This window comes from Notamacropus eugenii, chromosome 1 (genome assembly GCF_028372415.1).
Source record: "Notamacropus eugenii isolate mMacEug1 chromosome 1, mMacEug1.pri_v2, whole genome shotgun sequence".
Lineage (NCBI taxonomy): Eukaryota > Metazoa > Chordata > Mammalia > Diprotodontia > Macropodidae > Notamacropus > Notamacropus eugenii.
In genome coordinates, this window is record NC_092872.1 from 386,347,225 (window position 1) to 386,360,017 (window position 12,793).

At 42.1% G+C, this 12,793-nt stretch overlaps 1 protein-coding gene across 3 annotated transcripts in view; it reads left to right on the forward strand.

The window, feature by feature from the left end:
- The window catches only part of CYFIP2 (cytoplasmic FMR1 interacting protein 2), a 133,693-nt gene that overhangs the window by 96,041 nt on the left and 24,859 nt on the right, over positions 1–12,793 (forward strand). For all 3 annotated transcript variants that reach the window (XM_072630844.1, XM_072630843.1, XM_072630845.1), the window contains exons 24-26: positions 868–1,011; positions 2,988–3,078; positions 4,655–4,785. In XM_072630844.1, coding sequence (XP_072486945.1) covers positions 868–1,011; positions 2,988–3,078; positions 4,655–4,785 — 366 coding nt within the window. The remainder of the gene's footprint in view (positions 1–867; positions 1,012–2,987; positions 3,079–4,654; positions 4,786–12,793) is intronic.

Here is a 12,793-nt window from a genome sequence, read left to right on the forward strand (position 1 = left end):
CCCCATGCCCCCAATCCACCTAAACCTCCCAATTACTGAGGTGGGTACCACCCTCCTTCCAGCCACCCAGGTTCACAACTACCGTGTCCTCTCTCACTCCTCTCTTTCCCTCACCTAGCAAATCTATCCATCAATTATACCTCCCTAACATCTTTTCACAGCTTGCCTCCTTTTCTCCACCTACATAGCAACCATCCTAGTTCAGGGCCTCATGACCTGTCACCTGGATTATTACAATACCCTTCTGCAGTAGTCTCGCGACATCCTCTCTTCTTTCTCTGATCTATCCTCCATGCTCCTGCCAAAGAGATTTTCCTAAAGCACAAATTCAGCTATGACCTACTCATTGTGCTCCTGCCTTCTGAAGGGTTGACCTATGTTGCTGTAAATATTTTATTCAACATTAGGCATGAGCATCCTTATCTTCTAGATTATAAAAAATGAACTCAAACCTGGGAAGCAGTATGTTTAACTAACTTATAAAATCCACCTAGAAAATGTTTATGTGGGTTTAAAATAAACAGATACATTTATTTTTTTGAAAAGATGTTTCACTGATGTACTTTTTTTTCATTAATCATTTCCTGTTAACTACATCCGCCCCCAGGATCCTTTCTTGTATGAATAAGTAAATCAAACAAGACAAACCAGCACTTTGACCATGTGTGAAAATGAATGCCTCATCCTTGACGGCTAGTCTAGCACCTCTTTTCTAAGAGGCAGGGAACATATTTCATTATCACTCTTTTAAAAATAAGGCTTAGTCATTGAAGCAGATGAATTTTAAAACACAGTTCCTCAGGGTAAGAAAAAATTACCCCATCATTCATTGCTCCGTTCCAGTGACAATTGTTTCTGTTTTTGCAGCCCCTCAACATTGCCTACAGCCACATCTACAGCTCCTATAGGAATTTCGTGGGGCCACCTCACTTCAAGACAATCTGCAGGCTCCTGGGTTATCAGGGTATTGCTGTGGTGATGGAAGAGCTGCTAAAGATTGTCAAGAGCCTGGTAAGTTCAGGCCTGAGCAAACCCTAGTTTACTTTCAGAAGGCTTGACCCATGTTTACTTTTAATTAAGTTTTACTAATAATGAGGGTCTTTGTGAATGAAGGAAGGAAAATGCATTTATTAAGCTTTTACTTTGTGCTAACTGCTGGGGATAGAAATACATGAGTGGACCAGTCCTTGCCCATTAAAAACATTTTCTAATAGTTTGAGGCAGTATTTATAAGGGGATGGTGGTCAGGCAAGGGTGTTTGGGTCTGGGATGTCACAAGGATGGTAAAAGGAACAGTAGTACAGTTAATGGATGCATCCTTTCCAGAAGCCATGGTACTATAGATTTGATTGCAGGTGGTGGAAAATGGAGACATCAACCATTGAGTTGAGGGCTGTCTAGATTTAATGTGTTCTTCCCAAATTGGACAGCTCAATCCAGGGCTCTACTAGCAAATGTTTTAACAATCATCTCTTTGGGGAAAAAATGTACCCACAACCCACTTATAAATTTACTTTGTATCATTTAACACTTTCCGAATGTGACAATGAACAAAACAGTAAATCAAGCTCTGATTTATAGTCTTTGCTGATTTCAAAGTATAAGTGCCCACACTGAAAATTTTATCATCAGCTCTCACCAAGCTAACTCCAGTACAAATCTGGCTTATTGCCAGGATGGAGTTCTGATTTAAAGGATAGAGCAGCAGTCATCAGCATTAGGGCTTGATCACAGGGTATAAAAGGTGGCCAAGGTGAAGAAATGTGACTCAGTTTCCTCTCTGAGGAAGGGAAGATGGTGAAACCCTCACATTCTTGGGCTCAAAGTCCTGAGATCAGTTAAATGGTCTTTAGCATCACTATAAACATGTGTAATGATTGGGGAATACACCAACAAGGTGGATGAGGAGATACAAATAGCTTCAGAGAACATCTCCATAAATTCATGGATTACAGTACATTATGCTGCATAAGTTCCATCATATGCCATGTAATGTGCCATGTACAATAAGTAAAATACAACAAACATTTATTAAGTGCATATTATATACAGAGAATTGTGCTAAGTTCCAGGACATATTCAAAGCTTCAATCAGACACATTCCTTGCCCTCACATAACTTATAAAATAGTGGAGTGCAGGTACAAAATATCAGCAAAGATAAGAATAGCCAATAAGGAGATCAGAATTACAAAATGATGCTATGTGGAGTATGAGGGGGAAGGTCATTGCTAACTGGGGCCAGAGGAAGGAGCAGGAAAACAAAATCAAGGAAGGCTTCATGAGTCAGGGGGCATTTCAGTTGAGCTGTAAAAATAGATTGCAGTTCAACAAGCCAAGGGAGAGGGAGACTGCCCCAGGCATAGGTAACAGCACAATCAAAGGCATGGGGTCCCAGAGGGATGATCTATATTGGAAGGAACCTCAAAGCCCTTTTGTCCAACCCAAATCTGAGCAACTTTACAACATACCCAATAGCCTTTGCTGAGTGAAGAAAACCTACTACTTCACAAGGAGGCATCACATTCCATTTCTGGATTTGTTTTCTCTAATTGTTAGGAAGTTTTTCCTAATATTCAGCCTTAAATCTGCCTCTTTGCCTTCTCCCCATTGCTCCATTGCAAAAACCTTAGAGGGTCAAGGAAAACTTGACTAATCCCTCTTCCATGTGAGTCATGAGGTATGAGAATTCAGTGAAATTTAGCTGGAACAGAGAGTGGGAGACAGGGATTAATAGATGAGTCTGCCGCGGCACAGTGACACGAGATTGTGCAGAGTCTTAAATGTCAGGCAAAGGTCTGTAATTTCGTGTACTGACACTCAGGGAAACAATACCTCAGCGCAGACTCACATCTCTGAGGTTATCCACTTGGATAACTCTCACCTCTGTAGGGACCAGTGTCGGAGAACGAGCCTTGGCATGAACGGACCTCAAGCCGACCATTTCCTTATCTTCCCATACTTTGTTTTTCCTTTTCTTTTTACCAGCTCCAAGGAACCATCCTCCAGTATGTGAAGACCTTGATAGAGGTGATGCCCAAGATATGCAGGTTGCCACGGCATGAATATGGCTCCCCAGGTTAGTTTTGGGGAAGGCATTTAGTTCAAGAGGCATTTGCTTCATGGCTACTGCAGGCCAAATGGTATGCCAGGAAGTGATGCAAAGATAAAAACAAAATGGTTGGTTGAGCAACTTATATTTTCCTGGTTCCATTACTGCCCAAGTAGATGCCTTTGTTGAGCTTTCCTTTGGCCCACCAGGTGTCAGCATCGTGGTGAACCTCGAACTAGGATTCAAGAGACAAGTTCAAGTCCCAGGTCTTAATTTGTTTATGGTCTTAATCATTTATGCCTAGTTGTTTACACATTGTCTCCCTCATTAGAATGTAAGCTTCTTGAGGTCTGTTTTTGCCTTTCTTGACACCAGCACTTAGCAGAGTGACTGGTTGGTACAAGGTAAGTGCTTAATAAATGTTTGTTGATTGAACAATCAACTTAGAAGGTCTTCAGTAAGTCACTTCTCCTCTGTCATTGGGAAAAGTGTTGGGAGGGAAGGAAGGAGGGCAGGAATTATAAGTACCCTGTCTACGTCCCAAGGTAGGTAGGAAGATCATGATAAGCTAGGAACTGGACGTATAACTTCATTGATAAAAGGAAACTCCTACCAATTCAGGTGGACACTTCCCTGCCACATAGAGTCTCCAAGGTTTGCTAGGAGCACTCAGAGTAACTTGTCCAGGGTCACACAGCTAGTTTGCATCAGAGGCAGGACTTGAACCCAGATTTTTCTGACTTTGAACTGGCTCTCCATCCACTAGGACAACCTGCCTCTCCTGGGGAAGATAAAACAGGATAATGAATATAAAATTGTTTTTCAAAATACAGAGGACTATACAATAACAATAATAATATTAAATAGAAGCAGCACGGTGAATTAGTGTATAGAGCACTGGATCTGGAGTCAGTAAGAACTGTGTTCAAATTCTGCCTCAGACAGGCAGAATTTGTGTGACCCTGGGCAATTCACTTAACCTTCTGTATGCCTCAGTTTCCTCATCTGTCAAACACATAATAACAGCACCTACCTCCTAGAATTTTTCTGAGATCAAATGACATACTAACTGTAAAGCACGTAGCACAGTGCCTGGCACATATGCTGTATAACTGTTATCTATTACTGTCATTATCATTATGACATACCAGTCCATCTGACCTTTTCTTCCAAACTCCTGAAGTGATCTGCCCCTGTGAAAAAGACCTCTGAGGTAATTCATAGCAGTCCAGAAAGCCAGCTAGGAAACCGATGTTTGTGCCATTTCATGACTATGTAGGCAAATAACCGTCCCTCTTCCATTGCAATGTCTAGTGTCTAGGAGAAGAGTAGGGCAGAGTCCAGGGCTGGGACCAGTGTATATGAGTAGGAGATTATATACAAGGTTGGAATGAGATATTCCCCTGCAATGAGAAACCCAATTTTCACCCGGGTTTTCTTCTTGTGGATTGTGCCTTCGGAACCAGGCAATTTTTACCCACCACCCCCCTTAGTAGAATCTAGAACAGGTCAGCAAGGATACATCCCTGAAGCTCACCCAGGGTTTCAGCCCAAAGAAGCCAGCTGGGAGCTCTCTGATGATCTGTCTCCTCTGTCTCCCTAGGGATCTTGGAGTTTTTCCATCACCAGCTGAAGGACATCATTGAGTATGCAGAACTCAAGACTGACGTGTTCCAGAGCCTGAGGGAAGTGGGCAATGCCATTCTCTTCTGCCTCCTCATAGAGCAAGCTCTGGTAAGGCCTGGAGCCCCGTTCCTCATCACGACACACATAATTTGCATTTTATCTTAGCTCATCTCCCCATGCTTTTTGTTAAAAAGGTCACACCCAAGTTTGGATCCATTTTGATGAGTTTCCTCTAATTCCCCACTTTGGTCTTAGTTGTTTTGTGGTTAGAAACAAAGTAGGGGAAAGTCTGTGGAGGCAATTTGTGCCATCTGTGAGTTAACTCCTGGTGTTTCAGAGTCTCTCCTGACCAGGAAGGTAGAGGAATCTTAGCAGAAATCCATCAGTGAGCATTTATTAAGTACCTGCTGTGTACCACACACTGTGACAGGTGCTGGGAATACAAAAACTAAAATGAAAAAGTCCTTACCCTCAAGGTGCTTACATTTTCCCACGGGGGAAGAAAAAGTACATACACACACACACACACACACACACACACACGCATACATATACATACACACAAAGAGCTACAGGCGTGGGGAACAGTGTGTGCAAGGTATGAAAGTGGAAGATGAATTATTATATGTCAGGAATAACAATAACATCAGTTTAGCTGTTCCTCAGAGTGTGTGAAAGGAAATAATGTTTAGCAGGTCTGAAAAGCAGGCAGGAGCCAAGGTATGGAGGATTTCACATGCCAGCGGACTTCGCATTTAATCCTAGAAGCAATAGCAGGGCAGTGATGTGGTCAGACCTGTGCTGTAGGAACATTGGTTTGGCAGCTGCAGGGGGGATGAATTGCGAAGGGGTGAGAATGGAGGCAAGGAGATCGATTAGAAAGTCATTGCAGGTGTCCACCTACTGAAAGGGTAGCCACGTGAGTGGAATGAAGGAGACATATACAAGAGGTGTCATGGAGATAGGAGCAATAAGATATGACGAATGAAGTTAGGGGGGCAGGTGAGGAGTCGTGGATAAGTACCCTGAGCTAGCTCTAAGTCTGGAGATCTACATTCCAGTTCTTTTCTTTCTTTCCTTTTATTTATTTTTTAGGCAATCGAGGTTAAGTGACTTGCCCAGCATCACATAGCTAGTAAGTGTCGGAGGTCAGATTTAAACTCAGGTCTTCCTGACTCCAGGGCCAGTGCTCTATCAACTGCACCACCTAGCTGCCCCTGGGCTCCAGTTTTCACTTGGCTACTGATTACCTGTGTGACCATGGAGATGTCACATGACTTCTCTGGACCTTAGTGTCTTCACCTTTCAAATGAGAGAGTTGAACTAGAGGGTCTCAGAAATCTCTGCCTGCTCTAATTCTTTTTTTTTTTTTTTAAACATTTCTGTGAAAGGAAGATGGCTTTGCTCTTCCACCTCCTCTCTAGGGAGGTAGTACCAGCTTCCTCCTCCTTTAATGGACACTTGAGACAGCTCATTGTTCCCTTTAGTGGTACCAGGTTTTTAGAAGCATTGAGTGGCCTTCGGTTGCCATGGTGATCTATCCTCAGAAGCAGCTGGGGAAGGTTGGAAAGACAGCCCAAGGCCTTGGGAAGATAAAAGCCCCTGGTGGGGAAACACACTGACATTTCTATTCGTGTGTCTCATTTTATCCCGTTTTGCTGACCTTTAATTAGGAACCTTGATTCAGAAATCATCCATCAGGTCTCTGCTTACTGCCCCAGAGGAGGACCAGTTTTCAGCAAAGTAGAAGTGAATGAGTATTGATCAGGAAGGAAAGATCTTTTCACTCAGACTTACTCACCTCAATCTGGTTAATCATCTTGTGTTTCACACAGGACAGAGAGACACAGAATCAGAGGATATTAGAGGATAAGAAATCAGTGATTCCCTAAGCCTGGCCCTTTCATTTTACTGAGGAAGAAACCAAGGACTAGAGAGAGTTGCCCAAGGTCACTCAGCTAATTATGATGGAACTGGGACAAGAGCCTTGGCTCCCTCCCTCCTTGATTTTTTTTTGATGGCTTCTGCAGTTTTAAGTCTTTGGGGAAGAGAATTAAAAACAAGGGCCAGGATTATCTAGGCCTGTTTACTTCTCTTTCTGCTGTGAATGCACTCAGAAAACTGTCAGTGCTGAAGCAGCTAAGGAGGAACTTCTTTGAGATAAAAATTGGGCGTGACATTGGGAGCCCATGAGGTTACTGAAGCATGGTAATTCAGGAAAGTAGAATAATTTGTGATCATAATATCATAGCTCTGGAAGGGAACTTCAGAGCCCATCTAATGTTACTATTCCATTTTACTTCAATTTCCCCATGTGCAAAATGTTGGGTTATGCCACCAGATGTGGTCAGTGTGTCTGTTGGTTTTTCAGGCAGTGGTGTATTGGTCAGTGTTTAACAACCAGCTCTCTGGGGGGCAGGGGAGGATGTATGAATCACACACACTTTTAAATTTAACCTCCATTATTAACATTTTCTCCATCACTTTCTTAAGTCTAGACAATGAACACAACAATACAGCAAGCCTTTATTTGTAGCGCTGGAGGATTTCTGAGATGTAAATGCTCACCCTGAAGAGATAATAGACTTCCAGTTAGAGCTGGCCCTAGGATACCCTGGATTTGTTTAATTTTTTTCTCCATTAACAAGGGAAGGCTCATGGGGAGCAGGGAGATGACTTTGATGGAAAAACTAAAGGCATTAATAAAACCTTGTTTTGAAGAAAAAAGAAAATTAAATTAAATTAAATGAGGGATGGACCAGATGACCTCTGAGGGTCCTTCCAGCTTTAATAGCTTCATGCTTCTAATTAGCTTCTAATCTAATTGCTTCCATCAATCAACAGTGTTTATTAATCATCTCTTTATAGGTCTTTTTTAGATGAGGTGCTGGCTAGTACGTTCTGCAGTGTCCCCTACCCAGGGAGTGCCAGAGGGAATAGTCACTAGAAAGCTAATTGATCAAGAGACTGTTGACATTTTAAAGTTTTCCAGTTTCCTTCAGAATCAGGAGCAAGGGCTCTAGTCAAGGTCTTGTTGGTTATACCAGCACACGCCAGAAGGGGTCAGCTTACAGCTACCTTTCCATGCTCACACTGGAGCAGGAAGGGATAGACCCTCCAGATCATCTAATCCTACCCTTTCTCTTTCCAGAGGATAAATCTGCAGCCTGAGGAGGGCAAACAGTTGGCTCAAGGGCATGTCGACAGTAGCAATCATGGATCTTCTCATAACCCTAAACCCTCTTCCCTGCCGACTCCATACTCATTATTCTTATAGCTACACTCTACTGCTGTCACCCATCCATAGAAAACTAGGGTCCAGATCCGGATAGAAACACAAATGTGTGTGAGACATCACACATTCAGACAGATTCAGCACCGGAAAATTCACTATCTCTCTGACAGAGTCAGTCCTTGAAACCTCTCCTTCTGCATAATTCAGAAAACTTATTTTGTGACTTTTACATGTAGTCACTATGGCTAATCAGGAAATTCTGACTAATAATAAAGAATTCAGATTTCACGGACTTTCCTACCCAAAACCCTTTTAGAAGTGGGACACTGTGGTCAAAACAGTTGGGAACTGGTAACATAATAAAAGGTGATCTTATTATGTAGAATCATAATAAATGAGTGTTATGGGCATCACAGGACTGGTGGATTTGGAGAGTTGTCCTCAGTCAGAAAGATCTGGATTTAAGTTTCACTACTGACACATTCTGGCAGCATCACCCTTGACTTAAAGTCTCAGATCCCCAGGCAACTCTGTGAAAGTATAAATGCAGACAGGGTACATAAGAATGCATGATCTGCACTGGCAGAGAGAGAGTTGCCTTATCTAGGTATTTCCTATACTGGTGATACTATGGAACTTGTCTATCCCTATACCAGAGTACTAGATTTGGAGTCAGAAGACTTGGAATCTGGTCCCTGCTCACTCCCTAATTATGTGACCTTGATAGGCCTAAGGAAGTTACACCAGAGGATTCCTAAGGTCTCTTTTAGTTCTAATATCCCATGATTCTATGTTCTTGCCATTTATTCTTCTCAATGGGACTGGAACCATACCAGAAATTTATTCAGGTAATTCTAACTGTTTATAATAACAATTCCAGGAAATACAAATTTTTAAACTGCAAATACTGACGTGCTCAACTCCTAAAGCTTTTTTTGTCTCAAATATCAGAAGTAAAATAACTTTACATAATGCAATTAGATTAATATGCTGATGTGTCAGCATGGTGATTTCCCTTATAAAATGTTTGTTGCATATTTTCATTCAAGCATCAAATAGTTATTAAGCATCTAGTTGGCAGAACGAAAAGAAAGACAAGGATAGTATTGAGGGCCTTAGAAGATAAGACAGATATACTACCATTGTGGCTCAATGTCGGGTTGGCAGGAGTCAGAGTGGAGTGCTCCAAGGATCTGGACTTGGGCTCAGTCTGTTTAACATTTTTACAAATGACTTGGATAAAGGCGTAAATAGTACATAGATGTACAAGTCTGAGAAGGAGAGCTAACACTCTGGATGACAAATCCAGTATCCAGAAAGATCTTTGTAGACAGGAACATTGAATTGAATTCAACAAGATGAAATTAAATTATAATGAATGTAAAGTCTTATCCTTGGGTTCAAAACACCCTCTTCACCAATAATGTGGGATGTATACTTAGAAAGCAGTTTGTCTGAAAGAGATCAGGGTGGCAAGGGAGTGTAAATGGCCTGCAAGCTCAATAAAAGTCAACAGTAAGATAGAGTAGCCAGAGACCTAATGAGATCTTGGGTCATAGTGAGAAAGCATAGATTCCAGGAATGAGGAGCTGCTAGCTAGTCCCTCTGTATTCTGTCCTGGTCAGATGGCATGTGGAATATTGTGTTCAATTCTGAATGACATAGTTTAGAAGGGACATGGTAAAGATGGAGAGGAACCAGAAGAGGGCAGCTAGATTGGCAAAGGGCCTTGAGTCCATGGCTATTATTTGTCCTTCATTTTCAAAGAGGACCAATGACCTCAGGAGGTAGATATCTTGACTTGGAAGTAAATTGGATTTAAGTGAGGCAGATTATTAAAGGTGGGTTGAATAGAGAATGTTTAGCCTAGAGAAGACTTTTCTAACAGATTGTCCAGAAATGAAACAAGGCTACTTCAGCTTATAGGAATGTAACTCTAGAGCTGGAAGAAATCTTAGAAGTCAACTAGATTAACTTGAATTTTTTTTAACTTCTTTTGGATTCTGGGTGTCCTAAACCATAGACACAGCTGAAGTTGTTTTATCTTTGATGTATAATTTCTGTTTTGGAGAAGTTTGAGAGGTCCTGAGGAATTAGAGAAAATGTCTGGTTTCCCATCTTGTGGATTACATGATCCAAAAGACCTTAACTCATTTTATCATGAAGAGCCTGTTCAGCATGGAAGAGAGAAGGTTTAGGGGGACATGATAGCTCTGTTCAAATACTTAAAGGATTGTTGTATTGAAAACAGATTAGTCTGTTCTGTTTGACCCCAGAGAAGCATGATTTAAAGGTTGCAAAGAAGCAAATTTAAATCCAATTGTCAAGAAAAACTTCCTAACAATATAGCTTTCCAGAAGTGGCAGTCAAATCAATTCGACAAGCATTTAGTAAGCACCTACTGTGCACCAGGGATTCTGCTAAGTGCAGGGACAGAAAAAAAGGCAAAACCCTTACATACCCTAAAGGAGTTTGCAATCTAATGAAGAAGACATGTAAATAACTATGTTCAGCGTAGATATTTACACAGGGAAAACTGGAGATAATTTGGAAGAAAGGCATTAGCATTAAGGGAAACGAAGAAAAGTTTCTTGCAGAAGGTGGGAGTATATCTGAGAAGAAAGTCAGGGAAGCTAGGAGCCAGAGATAGACAAAGAGGGAGAGCATCCCATGTGTGGATGCAATGCAGTGAAAATGCACAGTCAGGAGAAAGAGTGTCTTGTGTGAGCAGAAGCTCGACAACCACTGGTAAGTTGTGTTATAGGAGGGAATCCTTTCAAGTTTGAGTTCTATGAGGTAACCACTGATGTCCCTTCCATCTCTCAAATCCCTTGATTCAAGTTAAAAGAATTGCCCTCCACCATCACTGGGGGCATAGTGGCAGAACCAGTATTCAAACACTGGTCCTGTGAATCCCAGTTTAGCTCTCTTTCCACTGCACCATGAGATGGTGGGGTTGCCTCCCCCTCCACTGAAGGTTTTCAAGGAGAGAGCAACTCAATGACCATTTGTTGAGAATGTTCTACGATGGATTCCTTTTAGCTATAGATTGAGTGGACAAAATGGAGAGAGGAGAGAAGAGGAGAGGAGAGGAGAGGAGGAACAACTCCTGACAGGTCAGGACAGTGATCTTTCTGTCCTTAACTTCTCTGTCTCTGAGCCCCTTTCCCTAAGGATGATTGGTTGGTTGGTTTGTTCTTTCTTTGCTCTGGCCTTTGACAAAATGCAGTCCAACTCAGTCCTGGCTTTATTACATTCCAGAGGTGGTAGTGAGGCTTAAATCTTGTTGGTAAACCAGGTAAAGCATTGGCATCCCCTGTATTGATTGCTCATTGATTATAGATTGTGTGATTATAGTTACAGAGTAGGAGGGTTTCAGGTGTATTAGGGGCATTAGGATATTTGGTGGTAGAAGTTAGATTTATTTTTTCTCTGACAGAAAAATGTGCCTCTGGAACATTAACCCAGCATTCAAACTTTATAATTTGTCCTGTTGTCAAGGGGAAGTTTCCCTTAGTCTCTCAATGCCTAAAAATCCATTTTCAATATGGCATCATGAGTATGTGGTCAATGAGAATATTAGCATTGATATAATCCTTTCTATTCACAAAAGTACTTTCTGATCTGTTGGGGATGGAAGCTCAATTCCATGTGGACAGTCTCGGGCGGGTAAAGGTGGGAACTTCTAAATCTTAGAGTTCTCATGAGGCCCCCCATGAAACACCAGGGAATCGAGGAGTGAGACCAAGCTATCTCGTGTATTTCCGCCTCTTCCCGTGAGAAACGTGATGGGAGGAGCATCCCCGCCCTCGAGACTGACCCAGGTCTGAGCACACCTATTGTTATCTAACAGGCACGGTATTCAGGTGCAAACTACACGGCCGGAGAGCTTAATTAGGGTCAGGAAAGCCTGAAGGCGCTCTTAGCGCGAGGGGCCCTGACAGGACAGAAGGCCCCTCTTCCCTTTTCCTCTCTTCGCTCTCCCCTCCCCCTCTCTCCCCACTTACACTTCTGCTTCCAATCTCTTACTGTAAGATCTTTGCCTCCTTGGGAGACTTCTCTCTCCCTCCTAAGGAAGAGCTCCCCCTGCACATGTAACCAGGACCCTGATTAAAGCCTAACCCTTGTTCGACTCCGGAAAGTCTCTTCTCTCATACGTTTATCCGGTTTGGCCAACCGAAGACCTGGGACAGGTAAGGTAAGACTCGGGTAGCCCTCAGGCCTCTAGGCCTGGCACTGATCATTTTCATTTATTTAGCAAATATTTAAGTGTGTGATTGACAAATGAGAGTCTCTTTAAGTGCTGGGTTTGGGGTTAGGTTTTTTTTTTTCTTAGAGGTACCACTTAGGCCCAAGTTTAAAACCTCATCATGTTATTTTTTGGGGGGAAATGGTGACTAAGTAGGAGCAGCAGGAAATTTACAGCAGAGGGAGGGTAGGATTAGGAGAGTAAGGACATTGTTTTCTTTGTCCAAATATTTATTGCTCTTTGGGAGATTTGTTCCCCACAATGTATGCCCCAGAGCTACTCCTAACTTAGTTTTGGGGGTTGTCAGGTTTTTTTTTTTTTTTTTTGGCTTTAATTTGTAAGGGCAACTGCCAAGTCACAATTCAGCATCCATTATAATTCCAACCTTCCATTTGATTTTCTACAAGATAATACAAATTTTGGAGTATGAAAAAGCAAATAAAATCATTCCTACTCTCAAGCCCTAATTAGAAGGCTTCTTTCCAAACCCTTCTAAGAGATGAGGTCATGAGGTCTGGCATGTGTCACCCTGAAATAGTGGACCATGGAGTGATCTTTCTGTCCTTAGCTTCTCTGTCTCTGAGCTCCTTTCCTTAAGGAGGATTGGTTGGTTGGTTGGTTTTCCTTTTAAA